The sequence below is a fragment of the Mobula hypostoma genome, chromosome 18 (genome assembly GCF_963921235.1).
Source record: "Mobula hypostoma chromosome 18, sMobHyp1.1, whole genome shotgun sequence".
NCBI classification, from domain to species: domain Eukaryota; kingdom Metazoa; phylum Chordata; class Chondrichthyes; order Myliobatiformes; family Myliobatidae; genus Mobula; species Mobula hypostoma.
In genome coordinates, this window is record NC_086114.1 from 32,734,202 (window position 1) to 32,757,388 (window position 23,187).

At 42.4% G+C, this 23,187-nt stretch overlaps 1 protein-coding gene across 1 annotated transcript in view; it reads left to right on the plus strand.

Annotated features, from left to right (window-relative positions):
- Window positions 1-15,411, plus strand: part of LOC134358441 (tyrosine-protein phosphatase non-receptor type 13-like) — a 426,694-nt gene extending 411,283 nt beyond the window's left edge. The window contains exons 47-48 of the mRNA XM_063070670.1: window positions 9,210-9,272; window positions 11,607-15,411. Of these exons, the coding sequence (XP_062926740.1) occupies window positions 9,210-9,272; window positions 11,607-11,690 (147 nt within the window). The 3' untranslated portion in view covers window positions 11,691-15,411. The remainder of the gene's footprint in view (window positions 1-9,209; window positions 9,273-11,606) is intronic.
- The last annotated feature ends 7,776 nt before the right edge of the window (window positions 15,412-23,187 follow it).

Consider the following 23,187-nt stretch of genomic DNA (forward strand, 5'->3'; position numbering starts at 1 on the left):
AGCAGGTACTAGAGAGTACCCCAGTGGCTGTTCCACTAACAGTAAGTATTCCTGCTTGAGTACTGTTGTGGGGGATGGCCTACCGGGGGAAGCAACAGTGGTCATGCCTCAGGCACAGAGACTGGCTCTGTGGCTCAGATGTGTAGGGAAAGGAAGAGGATGGCAGCAGTGATAGGGGACTCTAGAGATAGGGGGTCAGATAGGCGATTCTGTGGATGCAGGAAAGAAATGCGGATGGTAGTTTGCCTCCCAGGTGCCAGGGTCTGGGATGTTTCTGATCACGTCCACAATATCTTAAAGTGGGAAGGAGAACAGCCAGAAGTCTGGGTACATATTGGTACCAACGACATAGGTAGGAAAAGGGAGGAGTTCCTGAAAAAAGACTACAGGGAGTTAGGAAAGAAGTTGAGAAGCAGGACCTCAAAGGTAGTAATCTTGGGATTACTGCCTGTGCCATGTGATAGTGAGTATAGGAATAGAATGAGGTGGAGGATAAATGCGTGGCTGAGGGATTAGATCAGGGAGCAGGGATTCAGATTTCTGGATCATTGGGACCTCTTCTGGGGCAGGTGTGACCTCTACAAAAAGGACGGATTGCACTTGAATCCCAGGGGGACCAATATGCTGGTGGGAAGGTTTGCTAAGGGGAGAGTTTAGACTAGAATTGCTGGGGGGTGGGAACCGAACTGAAGTGATGAAGAAAAGGGAGGTTGGCTCACAAATAGGGAAAGTTTGGAGACAGTGTGAAAGTAAGGATAGGCAGGTGATAGAGAATGGACACGCTCAGTCCAGTGGTTTGAGATGTGTCTATTTTAATGCAAGGAGTATCATAAATAAAGAGGATGGGCTTAGAGTGTGGATCAGTACTTGGTGCTATGATGTTGAAGCCATTACAGAGACTTGGATGGTTCAGGGACAGGAATGGCTACTTCAAGTGCCAGGCTTTAGATGTTTCAGAAAGGATAGAGAGGGAGGAAAAAGAGGTGGGAGTGTTGCACTGTTGATCAGGGATAGTGTCACGGCTGCAGAAAAGGAGGAAGTCATGGAGGAGTTGTCTATGGAGTCACTGTGGGTGGAAGTTAAGAATAGGAAGGGGTCAATAACTCTACTGGGTGATTTTTATAGACCACCTGATAGTGACAAGGACATTAAAGAGCAGATAAGGGAGACAGATTCTGGAAAGGTGTAATAATAACAGGGTTGTTGTGGTGGGAGATTTTAATTTTCCAAATATTGATTGACTTCTCCCTAGAGAGAGGGGTTTAGATGGGATAGAGTTTGTTTGGTATGTTCAGGAAGGTTCTTGACACAATATGTAGATAAGCCTACAAGAAGAGAGGCTGTACTTGATCTGGTATTGGGAAATGAACCTGGTCAGGTGTCAGGTCTATCTGTGGGAGAGCATTTTGGAGATAGTGATCACAATTCTATCTCCTTTACCATAACATTGGAAAGGGATAGGAACAGATAAGTTAGGGAAACGTTTAATTGGGGTAAGGGGAACTATGAGGCTATCAGGCAGGAACTTGGAAGCATAAATTGGAAACAGATGTTCTCAAGGAAATGTACAGAAGAAATGTGACAAATGTTCAGGGGATATTTGTGTGGGGTTCTGAGTAGTTACGTTCCAATGAGACACGGAAAGGGTGGTAGGGTACAAGCTCTGTGGTGCACAAAGGCTGTTGTAAATCTAGTCAAGAAGAGAAGAAGAGCATATGAAAGTTTCAAAAAACTAGGTAATAATATGAACCTAGAAGATTATAAGGCTAGCAAGAAGGAGCTTAAGAATGAAACTATGAGAAGGCCCTGGTGGACAGTATTAAGGAAAACCCCAAGGCATTCTACAAGTATGTGAAGATCAAGAGGATAAGGCGTGACAGAATACCACCAATCAAGTGTGACAATGGAAAAGTGTGTATGGAACCGGAAGAAATAGCGGAGGTACTTAATGAATACTTTGCTTCAGAACTCACTACGGAAAAGGATCTTGGCAATTGTAGGGATGACTTGCAGTGGACTGAAAAGCTTGAGCATGTGGATATTAAGAAAGAGGATGTGCTGGAGGTTTTGGAAAGCATCAAGTTGGATGAGTCACCGGGACCGGACGGGATGTACCCCAGGCTACTGTGAGAAGTGAGGGAGAAGATTGCTGAGCCTCTGGTGATGATCTTTACATCATCAATGGGGATGGGAGAGCTTCCAGAGGAATGGAGGGTTGCAGATGTTGTTCCCTTATTCATGAAAGGGAGTGGGGATAGCCCAGGAAATTATAGACCAGTGAGTCTTACTTCAGTGGTCAGTAAGTTGATGGAGAAAATCCTGAGAGGCAGGATTTATGAACATTTGGAGAGGCATAATATGATTAGGAATAGTCAGCATGGCTTTGTCAAAGGCAGGTCGTGGCTTATGAGCCTGACTGAATTTCCTGAGGATGTGACTAAGCACATTGATGAAGGTAGAGCCGTAGATGTAGTGTATATGAATTCCAGCAAGGCATTTGATAAGGTACCCCATGCAAGGCTTATTGAGAAAGTAAGGAGGCATGGGATCCAAGGGGGCTTTACTTTGTGGATCCAGAACTGGCTTGCCCACAGAAGGCAAAGAGTTGTTGTAGATGGGTCATATTCTGCATGGATGTTGGTGACCAGTGGTGTGCCTTAGGGATCAGTTCTGGGACCCCTACTGTTTATGATTTTTATAAATGACCTGGATGAGGAAGTGGAGGGATGGGTTAGTACATTTGCTGATGACACAAAGGTTGGGGATGTTGTGGATAGTGTGGACGGCTGTCAGAGGTTACAATGTGATATTGATAGGATGCAAAACTGGGCTGAGAAGTGGCAGACGGAGTTCAACCCAGATAAGTGTGAGGTGGTTCAGTTTGATAGGTCAAATATGATAGCAAAATATAGTATTAATGGTAAGACTCTTGGCAGTGTGGAGGATCAGAGGGATCTTAGGGTCCAAGTCCATAGGACACTCAAAGCTGTTATGCTGGTTGACTCTGTGGATAAGAAGGCATACGGTGCATTGGCCTTCATCAATCGTGGGATTGAGTTTAAGTGTCGAGAGGTTAATGTTGCAGCTATATAGGACCCTGGTCAAACCCCACTTTGAGTACTGTGCTCAATTCAGGTCGCCTCACTATAGGAAGGACATGGAAACCATAGAAAGGGTGCAGAGGAGATTTACAAGGACGTTGCCCGGATTGGGGAGCATGCCTTATGAGAATAGGTTGAGTGAACTCGGCCTTTTCTCCTTGGAGTGACGAAGGATGAGAGGTGACTTGATAGAGGTGTACAAGATAATGAGAGGCATTGATCATGTGGATAGTCAGAGGCTTTTCCCCAGGGCTGAAATGGTTAGCATGAGAGGGCATAGTTTTAAGGTGCTTGGAAGAAGGTACAGAGGAGATGTCAGGGGTTCGTTTTTTACGCAGAGAGTGATGAGTGCATGGAATAGGCTGCTGGCGGTGCTGGTAGCTGCGGAAACGATAGGGTCTTTATGAGACTCCTGGATGGCTACATGGAGCTTAGAAGAATAGAGGGCTAAGGATAAGCCTGGGTAGTTTGGCACAGATTTGTGGGCCAAAGGGCCTGTGTTGCGCTGTATGTTTTTTATGTTTCTATGTTTCTATGAAAGTTCTCATCCCTGCTCCTTAAAACTTAAAGTTTGCCATATCTAACTGCACTGCAGCATGGCTTGGGGTCAGATTTTAGTTTATTTAGGATGCCTCATTCTACTGAGAGCTTTGTATAAGTCTGAATTGTAGCTGGTGAAACTGTTAATGCAGAGATCAAATGCCCTAACAGATTGCTTCTAAGCCTCGTATTTTGGAGAGGTGGCAGCTTCAGTACAAACAACAGACAAATGAAAGCAAGTGCAGGCTACTCTGACCCCAAGCCTAGTTTATCATTCTTAGTTTGATTGTAACCCCAAGTCTGCACTCCTAATCGGTCTGGTTCCCCTCAATTAGAGCCATTCACCTTTCACCCTTTTGCTCATTCAGTATCGATCTTCCTCTCTCTTAAAAATTCTTGGAAACGAAGACTACCAAAGACTCCCTAAGAAAAGAAAATGCCTCATTTGTCTTTACTGGACAACCTTTTAACTTGAAACATATCTAGATTCCCCGAGAAGAGAAAACATTTTCTTCACATCAATCTTGCAAGACTCCTTAAGATCTTGTACTTTTCAATCAAGTCACCTCTCATTCTTCTAACTTCTGGCAGAAGTAAATGTAGTCTTTTCACCGTTTCCTCATAGTGCAAACCATTCATTCCATGTATTAGTATAGCAACCCCTTTCTGAACACCATTAGTATCCTTTTCTATTAACAATATACTTCACAATACTTCAGATCTAGTATCATTGTATAATGAAGCATAACCTCGCTACATTCGGAGTTACTTTCTCTAACGATCAATAGTATCATTCTATCAGTTTCCTAGTTAGTTACTGTACCCACATGTTAGCCTTTTGTAATTCATTCATCGGGACATGCAGATCCATCTGTATCTCAGATTCTGCAGTCTCTCACTATAGACCATAAGACCATAAGACAAAGAGCAGAAGTAGGCCATTCAGCCCATCGAGTCTGCTCCGCCATTTTATCATGAGCTGATCCATTTTATCCTATTTAGTCCCACTGCCCCGCCTTCTCACCATAACCTTTGATGCCCTGGCTACTCAGATACCTATCAATCTCTGCCTTAAATACACCCAATGACTTGGCCTCCACTGCTGCCCATGGCAACAAATTCCATAGATTCACCACCCTCTGACTAAAAATTTTTTTTCGCATTTCTGTTCTGAAAGGGCGCCCTTCAATCCTGAAGTCATGCCCTCTCGTACTAGACTCCCCCATCATGGGAAACAACTTTGCCACGTCCACTCTGTCCATGTTTTTTAACATTCGAAATGTTTCTATGAGGTCTCCCCTCATTCTTCTAAACTCCAAGGAATACAGTCCAAGAGCGGACAAACGTTCCTCATATGTTAACCCTCTCATTCCCGGAATCATTCTAGTGAATCTTCTCTGTACCCTCTCCAATGTCAGCACATCCTTTCTTAAATAAGGAGACCAAAACTGCCCACAGCACTCCAAGTGAGGTCTCACCAGCGCCTTATAGAGCCTCAACATCACATCCCTGCTCCTATACTCTATTCCTCTAGAAATGAATGCCAACATTGCATTCGCCTTCTTCTCTACCGACTCAACCTGGAGGTTAACTTTAAGGGAATCCTGTACGAGGACTCCCAAGTCCCGTTGCATCTCAGAACTTTGAATTCTTTCCCCATTTAAATAATAGTCTGCCCGTTTATTTTTTCTGCCAAAGTGCATAACCATACACTTTCCAACATTGTACTTCATTTGCCACTTCTCTGCCCATTCTTCCAATCTATCCAAGTCTCTCTGCAGACTCTCCGTTTCCTCAGCGCTACCGGCCCCTCCACCTATCTTCGTATCATCAGCAAACTTAGCCACAAAGCCATCTATTCCATAATCCAAATCGTTTATGTACAACGTAAAAAGAAGCGGCCCCAACACGGACCCCTGTGGAACACCACCGGTAACCGGCAGCCAACCAGAATAGGATCCCTTTATTCCCACTCTCTGTTTCCTGCCAATCAGCCAACGCTCTATCCACATATGTAACTTTCCTGTAATTCCATGGGCTCTTATCTTGTTAAGCAGCCTCATGTGTGGCACCTTGTCAAAGGCCTTCTGAAAATCCAAATATACAACATCCACTGCATCTCCCTTGTCTAGCCTACTGGTAATTTCCTCAAAAAATTGTAATAGGTTTGTCAGGCAGGATTTTCCTTTAAGGAATCCATGCTGAGTTCTGCCTATCTTGTCATATGCCTCCAGGTACTCTGTAACGTTATCCTTGACAATCAACTCCAACAACTTCCCAACCACCGACGTCAAGCTAACAGGTCTATAATTTCCTTTTTGCTTCTTTGCCCCCTTATTAAATAGCGGAGTGACATTTGCAATCTTCCAGTCTTCCGGAACCATGCCAGAATCTATCGACTTTTGAAAGAGCATCACTAATGCCTCCGCAATCTCCACAGCTACTTCCTCCAGAACACGAGGGTGCATTCCATCTGGTCCGGGAGATTTATCGACCTTTAGCCTATTCAGCTTCCTGAGTACTTTCTCTGTCGTAATTGTGACTGCGCACACTTCTCTTCCCTGCCACCCTTGAGTGTCCGGTATCCTGCTGTCTTCCTCAGTGAAGACTGATGCAAAATACTTGTTCAGTTCCTCTGCCATCTCCTCATCTCCCATTAGAATTTCTCCAGTATCATTTTCTATCGGTCCTCTATCTACTCTCACCTGTCTTTAACTCTTTATATACTTGAAAAAGCTTTTAGTATCCTCTTTGATATTATTTGCTAGTTTCCTTTCATAGTTAATCTTTTCTCTCCTAATGACCTTCTTGGTTTCCTTTTGTAAGGTTTTAAAGACTTCCCAATCCTCTGTCTTCCCACTAATTTTTGCTTCCTTGTATGCCCTCTCCTTCGCTTTAACTTTGGCTTTGACTTCTCTTGTCAACCACGGTTGCATCCTTTTTCCACTCAAAAATTTCTTCTTTTTTGGAATATACCTGAATTGCACCTTCCTCACTTCTCGCATAAACTCCAGCCACTGCTGCTCTGCCGTCTTTCCCGCCAGTGTCTCTTTCCAGTCAACTTTGGCCAGTTCCTCTCTCATGCCACTGTAGTTTCCTTTACTCCACTGAAACACCGACACATCAGATTTCGGCTTCTCTTTTTCTAATTTCACAATGAACTCAATCATGTTATGATCACTGCCTCCTAAGGGTTCCTTCACCTCAATCTCTCCAATCACCTCCGGTTCATTACACAATACCCAATCCAGTACAGCCGATCCCCTAGTGGGCTCAACAACAAGCTGTTCTAAAAAGCCATCTTGTAGACATTCTACAAATTCTCTCTTGAGATCCGGTGCCGACCTGATTTTTCCAATCTACTCGCATGTTAAAATCCCCCACAATTATCATAACGCTGCCCTTCTGACAAGCCTTTTCTATTTCCAGTTGTAATTTGTAGTCCACATCCCTGCAGCTGTTTGGAGGCCTATAAATAACTGCCATCAGGGTCCTTTTACCCCTGCTATTCCTTAGCTCAACCCATAAAGATTCTGCACCTTCCGATCTTATATCACCTCTTTCTAATGATTTAATATCATTTCTTACCAATAAAGCCACGCCTCCCCCTCTGCCTACCTTCCTATCCTTCAGATACACCGTGTATCCTTGGACGTTCAGCTCCCAGAGGCATGCATCCTTTAGCCAGGTCTCAGTGATGGCCACAATATCATACCTGCCAATCTGTAGCTGTACAACAAGATCATCCACCTTATTTCTTATGCTGCGTGCATTTAAGTACAACACCTTAAGACCAGTATTTGAGACTTTTTGCTTTGATTTCACTGCAACTTTATTGCACTGCAACTCATCCCAATGGCTACACATTTGCCCCATCACCTGCCTGTCTTTCCTGACATCTTTACTGCTCACTATCTTAGATTTATTTCTGTTTTCCCCTTCCTCCGCTCTATCATTCCGGTTCCCATCCCCCTGCCAAATTAGTTTAAACCCTCCCTAACAGCTCTATTAAACTTTCCCGCCAGGATATTGGTCCCCTTCGGGTTCAGGAGTAACCTGTCCTTTTTGAACAGGTCATACTTCCCCCAGAAGAGATCCCAATTATCCAAGAATCTGAAGCCCTGCCCCCTACACCAGTCTCTCAGCCAGGCATTCATCTGCCTGATCCGACTACTCTTGCCCTCGCTAGCACGTGGCACAGGTAGCAATCCCGAGATTACTACCCTGGAGGTCCTGCTTCTCAGCTTCCTTCCTAACTCCTGGAAATCTCTCTTCAGGACCTCCTCCTTTGTCCTATCTATGTCATTGGTACCAACATTTTTTAGGTAATAAGCTTTTTTCTCGCTTTTCCTGGCAAAGTGAACAATGGTTCGGTGAATGGTAAATAGCACCAGGCAGACCGTACATCCACTTTTGACTCTTAGTGTATTTAGCCTGATCAGGAAGGAACTCCATATCATCCACTGGCACCACTCAAAGCACACGAGTTGTATGCTTGATCATTTTCAGAGTAAATCTTTTTCAGTCATGTTTTTAGACATTGTCCTAATGTCCGAGTCTACTAAGCAAGTGGTGTTGCTGGAACTAACAGTCCCATGGGAAGATATCTTGGAAGAGGCCTTTGAAAGGAAGCTCTCCAAGTACGCAGGACTGGTCAGTAACCGTCAGCAGGCTGGATGGAGAGCAAGATGTCTCCCAGTGGAGGTTGGTTGTAGGGGATTCGTAGCCCGTTCTTTAGTTAGAGCCTTCAGCATTTTGGGCATCGAGGGAAAGAGGAAGAGGAGAACCATCCACAGTACCACTGATGCGGCAGAGAGGGCCTCAAGATGGCTGTGGCTCAAAAGAGGGGAGCCATAGAGTCATAAGTAGCTAGCCATCTGGACACAAGCTGGGGTCTGATCAGCCCTGGCTGGGTCACCTGGAGGAGGTTGTATGATGTTGAAAGACCCAAAACACCCGGTGATTCCAGGAACATCACTGAAGATGTGTCCAGAAACATCAATAGATGTATGTACACAGATAATATTTTCTTTTTTCTTTAAACATGGGAGCAAGCCATCTGACCACTGGAGACTGTCCCACAATAAGTTGGAACAATGTCCTTGGAGCCTTTGAATACCAATCTATCTGACAGTGCTCAGATGAATTCCCTTTTCCCAGCTATAAAGTCTGCACACAAAATATTTTCTCATCACAGTATCTGAATCCATGGCACACAATGGGAAGAGTATTGGAATTAGTTATGGATTATTGTGGTTGCAAGTCCTTTGAGTTTGGGCCAAGGGATGTTGTTAGAAGTAATGGATTGAATGTCTGGTCTTTAGTCTGTCTGCACTAGCGATTAACCTCACTCAAAATATCTAGAGAGATATTGTTAATGAGCATAGTTTTTATCTTCTAAAGACGCAGCAAAGGAACTGAGTCAGAGTTGGATACTTTATCATTTGCTATAGTACAATGATAAAACTCTTTGCTATTTGGATAACTAATGGATGCATTCAGTTACAGGTTCATGGCTTGCTGCTTATAAATAATACTACTAGTTTGCATAAATGTCTTTTTTTATAGTTTAACATTATGGATGTAGTGAGGGAAATGAGAAGACAACGGCATGGGATGGTCCAGACCAAGGTAAGCCTATTGTGTGTTGCTAAAACTACTTCGGCCCAGATGTCCTGGAAAAACTGTGCCAGGCTGTTTTAGTCCATTGGTGATCTCATACCAATAAACATGAAACAATATAAACAATGAAACCCAACTTTTAAAAATCCCAATGATGACAAATCTCATGCTTTAGCAAATGAGTTACCCCAACAAATGGTTCACATAGTGCTTTCCACTGATAGCTTATTTAAGTGAACTAATTTCTCAGAGTTTAAAATCGCAAAATTCACAAATCAAATTTTTTATGCTTTGAGTTCCTGAGATGTACATGCTGTGTGGAAATGTGCCATTAAACCTATTGAGGTATAATGACTATTATGGTGTATCTTGCAAAAAATAATGATAAATTGTTCCTGATCACAGTTTGCATCATTCATATATCTAACAGTGTATTCATTATATCTTGAATATGTTCTTGCGCATAACACAAAGGTAATGTTCCCTTGCATTTGATGAGGCACATCCTCACCATTTCACTATTTCTCTCCTTAATAAATTTAATCTTTTGAGATGGAGTGGAAGTATTTAATGTAATCTTGAGATCACTTTACAAGCAGAATTAATACTTAGATAAACTACATATGTTAATATCCTTTGACTCAACCTATGCCTGTACAGAAATGCACCACAGTTTCAGATTTCCTAGTACAATTACTTTTTCAACAGATCACTCGTTAAAATTCTATCATTCATATCCCCTGCTTGTTATTAGTGCAAATTATACAACCCAACTGCTCTTTTCCCCAAGAGAATAAAAAGTAATTTCTTTCAGTTAATTGGATCATTTTAATAATAGCATTGATAAGATTCTATTCAAAAAAAGTATTTTTGCAAAAGATTAAATCTGGTAAAGGAAGAAAGTAGTCAAAAGTGCTACTGCTAAGCAGTTTGACAGTCTATTCATAGGACCAGTTTTGCTTTATTTGTTAATTTCACTTTGCTAACTTGTACCAAAGAACTTGATGCCTTATCTGTGGACTGAAAGTGGGAACAACATGTAAAACACTTCTTTCACTGTACCTGGCTACATTTTATTTATTTACTTTATTTTTTAATCTATTTAACAATTTACCAGTTATGTGCACACTGACCCATGGTTTAAGCTGGCTGGATTCAACATCAAGTCAGGTTAAAACCAATATTTGAAAACCACTTCAATTTTCGCATTGTGAATTTACTTATCACTTTATATATACACTATGGTAATTTGAAACAGAAAATAACACTGAAAGGACAGCAGTTCTCCTTCTAGGGGTTTGCTGGATGAGATGAAGACATAACTGATATGCATGCAAGAAGTCCAAATAGAGATTTCTGTTCATGATCATCCAGTGAACAAGCCACTTAACACAGATGATGAGTGGCCTTACCCTTGCTGGACACTGATTAGGAACAGACAGTCATTTTTTAAACTCATTACTGTCATTGGTGCATACAGTTAGAGACATTGATCGGAATGAGATAATAAAATAATTCTTGAGCAGCACACACAAAATGCAGCAGGAAATCAGCAAGCCGGGCAGCATCCATAGAGGGGAATAAATAATCAACATTTTGCGCCAAGACCCTTTATCTGAACTGGAAAGGAGGGAGTAAAAACTAAAATAAGAAAATTGGAGGTGGAGAAGGAATACAAATTAGCAGGTGATAGATGAGACTAGGTGAGGGAGAATTTAGGTGGTTAGGGAAGGGGTTGAATTAGGAAACTGTGAACACATAAGTGGAAGAAGTAAAGGGCTGAAAAAGAACATAAGAACATAAGAAGTAGGAGCAGGAGTCAGCCATCTGGCCCATCGAACCTGGTCTGCCATTCAATAAGATCGTGGCTGATCTGACCATGGACTCATCTCCACCTACCTGCCTTTTCCCCATAACCCTTAATTCCACTACTATGCACAAATCTATCCAACCTTGTCTTAAGTATATTTACCGAGGTAGCCTCCACTACTTAATTGGGCAGAAAATTCCACAGATTCACCACCCTCTGGGAAAAGCAGTTCCTCCTCATATCCATCCCAAATCTATTCCCCTGAATCTTGAGTGTATGTCCTCAAGACTGAGGCTCTTTTCTAAACAAGGTAAATAAATGTAATAGGAGACTTGTTAGACCATGAAAGAAAGATGAAGGAGGGAGATGATGGGTAGGTGAGGAGTAGAGAAGGGGTGAGAGGATAACCAAAATAGGGAATGGAAAAGGAGAAAGATGAAGGGGGTGAAGAAATTACTGGAAGTTAGAGAAATTCTGCCTTTTGATGAGGCAAAGCTGCTCGGCAATAACTCTTTCTTTGTATCTATCTGCAGGATCAATACTTATTCTGTTACAAAATTGTCCTAGAAATTTTAATAAATATTCTGCAGCTGAACCAACAAGAGGAGGTGTTGTAACAGAGGAATCCAGTGGAGCTGAGTTCACAGTCTAGCATATGGTTCCTTGTAAGCAAGCAATTAGACCTCTATTCATTTGCAACTGGAAGAAAAATGGTGCACATCCAAGGCAGAAACTAAGAAGTAACTGTGCTTCCTACTTTTACTAATTATAACTATAATTATAATTGTGTGCTTCGAATAACTGACAAGTCCATCCAATGATCTTTGTCCTGGGGACTTGTATTTTTTAACTACTCATAATTGTAATCATGATATAGCAAGTAAGTGTCTGGGAGGTCAGTTGTTCGATGTTACTCACTGAATAGAAGCTACAGTAATTTCTACCAGTGACTGGAAAATAGTTAAATATGAATTATGTGCATAAAATCATCTCAGCCTCTTTCTCAACTGTGGTTACCAAGTCTGATTGACAATTTCCACTCTGCTTGGGAAAAAATATCATTACACACAGTTTAAAAATAATATTAACCATACCAATGCGACTCAAGCAACACCAACTCATAACAAAGATAGTCATAAACTATGGAGATTTTTTAGAGATGATCTTAATGTACTCTTAACAGCATTGAGTGACATTAGTACAGTAGGGCAGTATTATTTCTGGAATAACACCCTGAATAAATATGTTTTTTCTCCAACTATATAGATACGGTGTAATAGTTGGCACCTCCAATTTTTGAATTTACTCCCTGTTTAGAAAATAGCCTATGCATTTATTCCTTCTGCCAAAGTTCATGAACATACATTTCCCTACACTGGATTCCATCTGCCAATTCTCCTAATCTGGCTAAGTCCTTCTGCAGACTCCCTGCTTCCTTAACACCACCTGCACCCACCCACCCAACTATTTTCATATAATCTGCAAACTTGGCCACAAAGCCATCAATTCCATTATCCAAATCATTGATATATAATGTGAAAAGAAGTGCTTCCAATATCGACCCCTGCAGAACACCACTAGGAACTAGCAGCCAACTAGAATAGACCCTTTAGTGCCATTCTTTGCCTCATGCAAGTCAGTCAATCTTCTCTCAATGCTAGTATCTTTCCTGCAATACCATGGGCTCTTACCTCATTAAACAGCCTCATGTTTGGCACCTTGTCAAAGGCCTTCTGAAAATCCAAGTAAACAGCATTCACTGACTCTCTTTTGTCTATCCCGCCTGTTGTTTCCTCAAAGAATTCCAACAGATTTGTCAGGCAAGATGTCCCTTTAAGGAAACCATGTGGACTTTGGCCTATTTTATCATTTGATCCAAGCACCCCAAAACTTCATCCTTAATAATGGACTCCAACATCTTCCCAACCACTGACATCAGGCTAACTGTACTATAATTTCATTTCTTCTGCATCCCTTCCTTCTTAAAGAGTGGAGAGGCATTTGCAATTTTCCATTCTTCCAGAACCAATCCAGTCGCCAGTGATTCTGGAAAGATCATTACTAATGCCTCCCCATCTCTGCAGCTATCTCTTTCAGAACCCTGGGGTGTATTTAATCTTGCCCAGGTGACTAATTTACCTTCAGACCTTTCAGTTTCCCAGGCACCTTCTCCTTGGTAATAGCAACTAAACTCACTTCTGCCACCTGGCACTCTCAAGTTTCTGGCATTCTGCTAGTATCCTCTTACTCTTCTTCCCAAACCAATATCCTCCAGTTTTGGCTATCATTATATGGGAATGTTTCTCACTATCCACCCTAACTATGTGCCTCACAATTTTGTATTTCTTTATCAGGTTTTCCCTACTCCCCTCAACCTAGTCTACTTCAAGGAAAACAAACCCAGCCGATCCAGTCTCACCATAAACTGAAGTGTTCATGCCAGGCAACCTCCTGGTAAATCTACACTTCACCATCTCCAGCGCATTCACCTCCATCGTCCATGGATACTTTTTGAGTCCAACATTCTTGGTCAGTATAATATTCCCACCATTAAAATAAATAAATGCTTAGTTCTCTTCAGTCATCTCAAATAGGTAAAGATCCCAAGCGGAAAGTCATCAATATATGAATGAAGTGCTCAGAACAATAAAGTAATTAAGGATGAGCTGGAGCTTGTCACACACATTTCAATACTTAGTATCACTATCCATATTCCTCTCAAGAGCACCAATGATCTACTAGAAACGTCAAAAGTAGCAAGACAAAAAGAGCAAGGAATAAATTGAGGAAAATTAACACTGAGGGAGGAAAATATTCTTTGATATTTCCCTTAGTCAATGTCAACAGCCAGAACTAGTCGGAGATGTCTCATGGAGAGGTTCTATTAATAAATATACTTAACTTCTATCAGATAGGAATTCAGTCAAGAGCTGGCCCAGATCCCCCTTGAGAATAGATTAAATAGAAAAAACACACCAGATGATAACGCATTCCAGAGATTCTCTGCTTTGTTGACTGTTTTGTTAGAATGAGTCTTAGTCAAAGTTGTTACTCAAGTCTACTTTTCAGAGAGAATGCTAAAACTTGCCTTTTGTTTCCCCTTTTCCCAATCCTTGTTGACCTATCAGAATCCACCAGTTGACTGAGTAGTCAGAGTCAAATACCATAGAAGAGTACAGCTCAAACAGGCCCTTCAGCCCACAATGTTGTGCCAACCTTTTAACCTACTGCACCTAAATGACACATAACCCTCCATTTTGCTTTCAGCCATCTGTCTCTCTACGAATCTCTTAAATGTCCCTAATGTCTCTGCCTCTACCACCACCCCCTGGCAGTGTATTCCAGGCACCATTCTATGTAAAAAAAAACAAACCTACCTCTGGCATCTCCCCTAGACTTTCAGCTTAAAATGTCCTCTGGTTTTAGCCATTGCCACCCTAGACAAAAGGCATTGGCTCTCCACTTCTATCACTTATTCAACTCTATAAAGTCACCTCTCATTCCCAAAGAGAAAGGCCCTAGCTTGCTCAACTCTTCAAGGTGTCACAGAGATACAGCAAGAAAACAGGTCCTTCAACCCACTAACACACTGTACCAACCATCAAATACCCATTGACATTAATCCTGCACTAATCCCATTTTGTTTTATTTTCCACACATTGTCATCAATCCCTCAGATTCTGCCACTCACCTACACATCAGTGGTCAGATAACCTACAAACCTGCACATCTTTGAAAGGAAACTGGAGCATCCAGAAGAAAGTCGTGTAGCCAGAGAGAGAATGTGCAAAGTCTATGCAAACACCAGCGTTCAGGATTTAACCTGGTCTCTGGCAGCGCCAGGCAGCAGCACTCTAACTCCACCGCTCTGTTGCTCAAAATGTAGTTTGGCCTTCTTCAGAACATGACATTCCGAAATCAGCATGTTTATATACGTTAATCGAAAACAGAATATTCATAGGCTCTGGGGCTTGACCTAAACAAATAACTCAACTGCATGTTGCTGATTAGAGTAAAATTACCTGTCACATTAATACACCTTTGCTGATGCTCAGGAAGTCAATACAGTCCACTGTTTCACATCCGCAACTGTTGAGATAAAGAACTGAATAATTTTGTATACTTGTAGTTTAATTTAATATATTGTCACCCATGACATGATCAATTTCATTCTTTAGCGAACACCTGTAAAATTCCTTATGGATTTGTTGAATGTGGAGTAGACGCTTATTTTACATGTCATGAATTTACAACGTAGATATCACTTTATGGACAATAAAATTTCTGTTACAGCAATAACACATTGAATTCCTAGTCCCCAATGCAACCATCTTGTGAAAGACATTATTGACTTGAATATCCTTATAGTTAACTTTAATATTTCTAGTATTTGATATGTTTAACATTTTTTTGTATGTATATCTGTATATTTATAAATGTTTTAATGGATATCAGCAAATAAATATTTTTTACAATGACACAATAATGTCCAGCTAGTTTATGTCCTGTTATTTCTACGTTCCCTACTTTAATCTGTTTACATCCCAGGCTGTGTTGTTCCAACAGTGCTGCCCACTGCTAAAGATAGTTAATGGTGAGCAGAAGGACAAGGGGAGAGTTGTCTTCTGGGAAGGAGATGAGAGCTGAAGTCCGGGAAGTGGAATGAATGGGGATCAAGGACCCCGTCAATCAGAGGAGAAGGAAATTGAAGAAAATGGAACAGATATCATATGACCATAAGATATAGGAGCAGAAGTAGGCCATTCAATCATGGGCTGATCCAATTCTTCCAGTCGTCCCCACTCCCCTGCCTTCTCCCCATACGCTCTGACGCCCTGGCTAATCAAGAACCTATCTCTCTCTGCCTTAAATACACCCAATGACTTGGCCTCTGCAGCTACTCGTGGCAACAAACTCCACAGATTTACCACCTTCTGACTAACTTAATTTCTCCACATCTCTGTTCTAAATAGACGTCCTTCAATCCTGAAGTTGTGCCCTCTTGTCCTAGACTCCCCTACCATGGGAAATAACTTTGCCATATCTAATCTGTTCAGGCCTTTTAACACAGTGGTCCCCAACCTCCGGGCTGCGGGCCGATACAGCACCATGAAGAATGCAGTGGTGCAGCGGTAGTCGGAATGCACCCAGCACATTTTTAAGAAAAAAGCTGAAATTAACAAGCTAATTAGTTAGGTGCCGCCTGGCATGTAAATGTTGGCCCAGATCAGAGGCGACGCAATTGGCAATTGCCTCTGATCTGGGCCGACAATTATGTGTCGGGCAGCACCTAATTAACTAGCTTGTTTATTTCGGCTTTTTACTTAAAGATGTGCCAGGTGCTTTCCGACTACCGCTGCACCACTGCATTCTTCGTGGCCCGGTATCGGTCCGCAGCCCGGAGGTTGGAGACCACTGTTTTAACATTCAGAATGTTTCTATGATATCCCCCTTTATTCTCTTGAACTCCAGGGAATGCAGCCCAAGAGATGCCAGACATTCCTCATACGGTAAACCTTTCATTCCTGGAATCATTCTTGTGAATCTTCTCTGAAACCTCTCCAATGTTAGTATATCCTTTCTAAAATAAGGAGCCCAAAACTGCACACAATACTCCAAGTGTGGTCTCATGAGTGCCTTATAGAGCCTCAACATCACATCCCTGCTCTTATATTCTATACTTCTAGAAATGAATGCCAGCATTGCATTCGCCTTCTTCACCATTGACTCAACCTGGAAGTTAACCTCTAGGGTATCCTGCACAAGGACTCACAAGTCCCTTTGCATTTCCGCATTTTGAATTCTCTCCCCATCTAAATAATAATCTGCCCGTTTATTTCTTCCACCAAAATGCATGACCATACACTTCCCAATGTTGTAATTCATTTGCCACTTCTTTGTCCATTCCCCTAAACTATCTAAGTCTCTCTGCAGGCTCTCTGTTTCCTCAACACTACCTGCTCCACCACTTATCTTTGTATCATCGGCAAATTTAGCCACAAATCCATTAATACCGTAGCCCAAATCATTGACCTACATCGTAAAAAGCAGCGGTCCCAACACTGACCCCTGTGGAACTCCACTGGTAACCGGCAGCCAGCCAGAATAGGATCCCTTTATTCCCACTCTCTGTTTTCTGCCAATCAGACAATGCTCCACCCACGCTAGTAACTCCCTTGTAATTCCACGGGGTCTTATCTTGCTAAGCAGCCTCATGTGTGGCACCTTGTCAAAGGCCTTCTGAAAGTCCAAGTACACCACATCTACTACATCTCCTTTGTCTACCTTGCTTGTAGTTTTCTCAAAAAATTGCAGTAGGTTATTCAGGCAGGATTTTCCTTTCAGGAAACCATGCTGGATTTGGTCTGTCTTGTCATGTGCCTCCAGGTATTCCATAATCTCATCCCTAACAATCGATTCCAACAACTTTCCAACCACTGATGTCAGGCTAACAGATTTGTATTTTCCTTTCTACTGCCTCCCACCCTTCTTAAATAGCGAAGTTACATTTGCAATTTTCCAGTCATCTGGTACAATGCCAGAATCTATCGATTCTTGAAAGATCATTGTTAATGCATCTGCAGTCTCTCCAGCTACTTCTTTCAGAACCTGAGGGTGCATTCCATCAGGTCCAGGAGATTTATCCACCCTCAGACCAGTAAACTTCCTGAGCACCTTCCCATTCATAATTTTCACTGCACATACTTCACTTCCTTGACACACTAGAATGCCTGGTATACTGCAGCTGTCTTCCACTGTGAAGACTGATGCAAAGTGCGCATTCAGTTCCTCTGCCATCTCTGCATCTCTCATTACAATATCTCCAGCGTCATTTTCTATTAGCCCTATATCTACCCTCAACTCTCTTTTACCCCTTATATACTTAAAAAAAGCTTTTAGTATCTTCTTTGATATTAGTCAGCAGCTTCCTTTCATAATTCATCCTTCCCTTCCCAATGACCTTCTTAGTTTCCTTCTGCAAGTTTTAAAAGCCTCCCAATCCTCTGTCTTCTCACTAACTTTGGCTTCCTTGTATGCCCTCTCTTTTGCTTTTACTTGTCACCCACTTGTCCTTGTTCCATTTGAAAATTTCTTCTTATTTGGAATATATCTGTCTTGCACTTCCTTAATTTTTTGCAGAAACTCCAGCCATTGCTGCTCTGCTGTCCTTCCTGCTAGTGTCCCTTTCCAGTCAACCTTGGCCAGTTCTTCTCTCATGCCATTGTAATTTCCTTTTTTCCATTGAAATACCGACACATTGGAATTTAGTTTCTCCTTCTCAAATTTCAAAGTGAACTTGATCATATTGTGATCATTGTTCCCTAAGGGTTCCTTAACCTTAAGCTCCCTTATCACCTCCGGATTATTGTACAACACCCAATCCAGCACAGCCAATCCTCTAGTGGGCACAACAACAAGCTGTTCTAAAAAGTCATCCCTTAGACATTCTACAAATTCTCTCTCTTGAGGTCCAGTACTGGCCTGGTTTTCTCAATCCACTTTCATGTTAAAATCCCCGATGATTACCATGACATTGCCCTTCTGACAGGCCTTTTCTATCTCCTGTTGTATTTATCAGAAGAATTGGCTTGAAAACTCCATAGTCAGGGCAGTTGTTTCGAGGTCAAGGAAACTAGTGAAATGGAAAAAGTCATAGGAAGCAGTATGGAATTAAGTGTAGTCAAGAAAGTTGTGTAAGTTTGTGGGCTTATAGTGACTACTGGTCACTCACCTTACTCCTGGAATGGAGATGGTAATGTTGAAGAAGGGATGAGTCAAAGGACGCCCATGTGAAAATTGAGAACATGATGGAAGTTAGCAGGAAGGTTGATGCAAGAACAGGAAGAAGTATGATTAACCATTAGAAGAAGATGTGAAGGAGGGAAGTAAAGTAATGAATGTTCAGGATATCCTACAAGGCGAATGGTGCAATTTGGAACATATTTATATCTATTATTGGGAAGTGTTGAAGTTAAGTGTTGGTGAAAGGGTCATTGGCTTGAAACATTTAATCCATTTCTCTCTCCTTGGATATTAACTGGCCTGCTAAGTGTTGCCAATACTTCTATTTTAATTTAAAAGCAAACTTGCTTTATGTGGGCTGGAGAGGGACCAGTTGGTTCTCTGTTTAGGAAGAGGAGATAGGCCCTAAAAGCATCCCAGTGGGAAATGTAGACAAAAGAGGCTGTAGATTCTGGACTCCAGAACAACATACAGTTGGCTGAAGGAACTCAGCATGTTGAACAAAAGAATTGTTCGTATTTGAGGTTGAAACCCTGGACCGGAAAAATTGCATCATCCTGACCCCGTCCTGATACAGGGTTTCGCTCAGAATTATCATCAGTTCCTTTCTCTCCTTCATTACCGCTTAACCCACTGAGTTCCTCCAGATTGTTTGTGGTGGGAAATGGAGTTAGTGAAAATGCAGCAGCCGGGGGGTCACTGGGGGTAAATAGTGGAGGGTGTTGAACAAGGATGAATTAAGTTCTGTGAGGCAGGAGCAGACAGGTCTTACCAACGTAAAGCAAATGGGGCTGTATGTACTTGGGGGGGGGGGAAGCGAGGTATGAGGTGGAAGGAAATTGAGGGAAGATCAGAGGAAATGGAGTCACTGCCTGTCTGGAATACAATAGACAAATGTTCATCATGGGATCATAGTCCAGAGAGAAGTATAAGGTGGTGACAGAGAGATGTTGTCAAACCACAACAACACTGCCCTGGTTTACTCACAATGTGCAACTGTTCCAAGTGTAAGAGCTTCAATGCAACAAGTGGTGAACTTCATATTCAATCTCAAAGTTGATGAGAGATGTATGGAGGACCATGGTCTGAGTGTGGGTAGGTAGGACTAGGCAGAAAAGCAGGACAGCAAGTACTAGATGGGCCAAAGGGCCCGTTTCTATGTTGTAGTGCTCTATGACTCTATGATGCCTTGAGAATGCAATCTAAATTGAAATGAACAATTTTTTAAGTGTTGAGGACAATAGGAGAAAAGTGAATATTGATTTTGTTTTAAGTATCAAAAATGGATGAGATAATCTAATCCAGAACGCATTTGAAACCAATAGGGATAAATTTGATTCAAATGGCCTAGTATTCTGAGAAACATTTCCCTGCCTTGTTGGAACTAAAGGGATTGCGTCTCTGGGACTGTATCCATGCAGTCAGTATAGCCACTACCGACGACTGATATCCTGCAGTACAGTTCAATTATCTCCACAGTCATGGAGAAATTTCTGTTTTCTCTCTTCCGCAAACATTACCTCTTGGTTATTGACCTCCCTCAAGGGAGTAATTAAATTGGGGAAATCCTGGAGCAAATAAATGATGTGTGGTGCTTTGGAGAGAACAGGTGGCCTCTTCCTGTTCCGTAAATGCTTATAACATCAGCATATCAACATGTCAGAAAAGGGAAATGCAACCAACAGCAGAAAACAGTCCTTCACAGCAGCATCCCATAAGTCTGAAGCCAGCTGGCTATTAGAAACAGGTTGGGGAAAGCAGTGCTTAAGTTAGAGTAAGCCATGTGTGTCTGTATTCCCTGCATTAACAATTCAGTGACTGCTCACTCACACAATGGTCTATTAACTACGGGATTCTCCAGTCTGTGGGCCTGCTACAACAGAAAATATCCTGTGAAAACCACAAGTGTAAGCCCATGGATTTGATTCATTCACACTCTGAAGAGGGTAAGGCTATCCCTATTGTAAATGAAAACTGAGTAAGTACAGATGCTGGAAATCTGAAAAAAAAAACCCAGAAAACATTGGAAACACTCAGCAAGACTGGCTGAAGGAGAAACAGTTAATGTGTCACGTCCAAGATCTTTCAACTGCAGTATTGACACATTTGATCTCACCTTATCTGAACAATATTATTATTCTACACATCCTTCCTTGCGTCTTTTGCTTTTGAAAGAAGGGTATCGGAACCGAAGTTTCTCTCTCCACAGGTGTCACATGATTTGCTGAGTGTTCCAGCATTTTCAATCTATATTCTTCCTCTCTATTAAGGCTACATCCACACTAGAGCGGATAATTTTGAAAATGCTGGTTTTGCATAAAAACGATAGGCGTCCACACCAGGCGTTTTTGAAAATACCTCCGTCCACATTCAAACAGGTACTTGGGCGAATCTCCTCCTACTGGGCATGCGCCGGACAGATCTACGGAAAGCAAGCAAAAGAGGAAACAGTATACTATTTCCATTTCCACGGAGGCATTGTGCTATTTCCATTGGTCAAAAACTAGAGTACCTACAACAACAGCGAAAGAAAGTTTTTAACAATGTCTTCGAGGAATACGAAGGAAACCGCCGCTGGAAAAAGCGGAGACAGACGACAAAGTCGAGCTGCTTCTGCGAGTTACAAATGACTACAAAGTCAGCAAAGCAGTGGAGAACGTGGACTGGGAGTTGTGCCAAACCAAATACAACGACATCCTCGATCGCTATGAAGAATGCTATACGCGCTCAGTAAAACAGTGAAATGCCGCGCTGCCGCCACCATCTGTTCCGGCACGTCGTAACGGCGTTTTTAAAAAGCTCCGGTTACCCCGTACACACTACACCGCCCAACCGGCGTTTTCAGATTTACACATTCTGGAGAGCGTTTTAGAAAAGCTCCATTTTCGGAGGAAGGAAATGCCGTTTCAGTGTGGATGGCAGGTCAAAATGAAGAGGAAAAGCTTCGGTTACAGATTTACCCGGTCCAATGTGGACAGTTATACTGTGATAGCTTGTTCTGAACCATTCATGTCAGCTTGACTATAGAAAGGAGAGAAGAAACTCAAACTTCAAGCCTGTTCAATTATGTCCTGACTGATCTGTATATTAGTATATACACAACCAATTGTGGTTAGCTATTCCATTTCCCCTACATTCATGATATGAGCAAGAGGCAGCTGTGCAGCTAGGAATAAAAGAAAACTGAATGTTAAACATTTCTCAAACAGTGTGTAATGTAGATCACAGTAACTAATGCACAATGACCTTGGAAGTGACAAAATATGATTGTCATAAGGTGTAAAGAAGCAGGGGCCAGACCTCCTCCCCATCCTTTGTAGTTTAGCTTGAGTCCGAAAGGAGTTCCGTTTCCGTGTGTCACCAGCAAGGAGGCACTATATGAGGTTTGCTGTTGGAGAGGCTATGTACTGGTAAGGAGAGACTTACACATCCAGCTCTCCTTTTTGCAGGACTACTAGCCAGCGGTGGAAGCAGAAAGTGAGAGCGAAAAGCATCACCCACTACACTACCACACTAGATGCATCACAACAACCATTTTGACACCATCTCAGTACAATATATATTCAATCTACAAAGTCTTCTGCTCTTTTCTGCAAAGCCTCTCTCTTTACTGTGGATGATCCAGAGGATTTGTAATCTGTTGAGGGCTAGATCTGTGGCATTGAAGACTGGTGATCGAGAACTGTACATGAAGCCCAGGTATGACCTACGAAAGGCTATCTAAGGGCAAAGAAACAATTGCGATTGAGGTAAGAGATGGAATCAGATGCACACCAACTCTGAAGCAAGGGAAGATTGCGGACATTGGAAATCCAGGCAACACACACAAAATGCTGGAGGAACTCAGCAGGCCAGGCAGCAACTATGGAAAAGAGTACAATCGATGTTTCGGGCCGAGACCCTTCAGCAGGACTGGAGAGAAAAAGATGAAGTTAAAAGGTGGAGGGAGGGGAGGGAGAAACACAAGGTGATAGGAGAAACATATCTCCGCCCCCCCACCTGCCCCCCCCACCCCCCCCCGCTTTCCACAAGGATCGCTTCCTACGTAACTCCTTTGTCCATCCATCCCTCCCCACTGATCTCCCTCCTGGGACTTATCCTTGCAAGCAGAACAAGTGTTACACCTGCCCCTACACCTCCTCCCTCACAACCACTCAGGGCCCCAAATAATCTTTCCAGGAGAGGTGACACTTCAACTGTTGGGGTCATATACTGTGTTCAGTGCTCCCTGTGTGGCCTCCTGTATATCGGTGAGACCCGATGTAGATTGGGGGGTTGTTTCGTCGAGCACCTACACTCCATCCGCCAGAAAAAGTGGGATCTCCCAGTGCCCACACATTTTAATTCTGTCCTGTTCTCTCAGACTCCCCC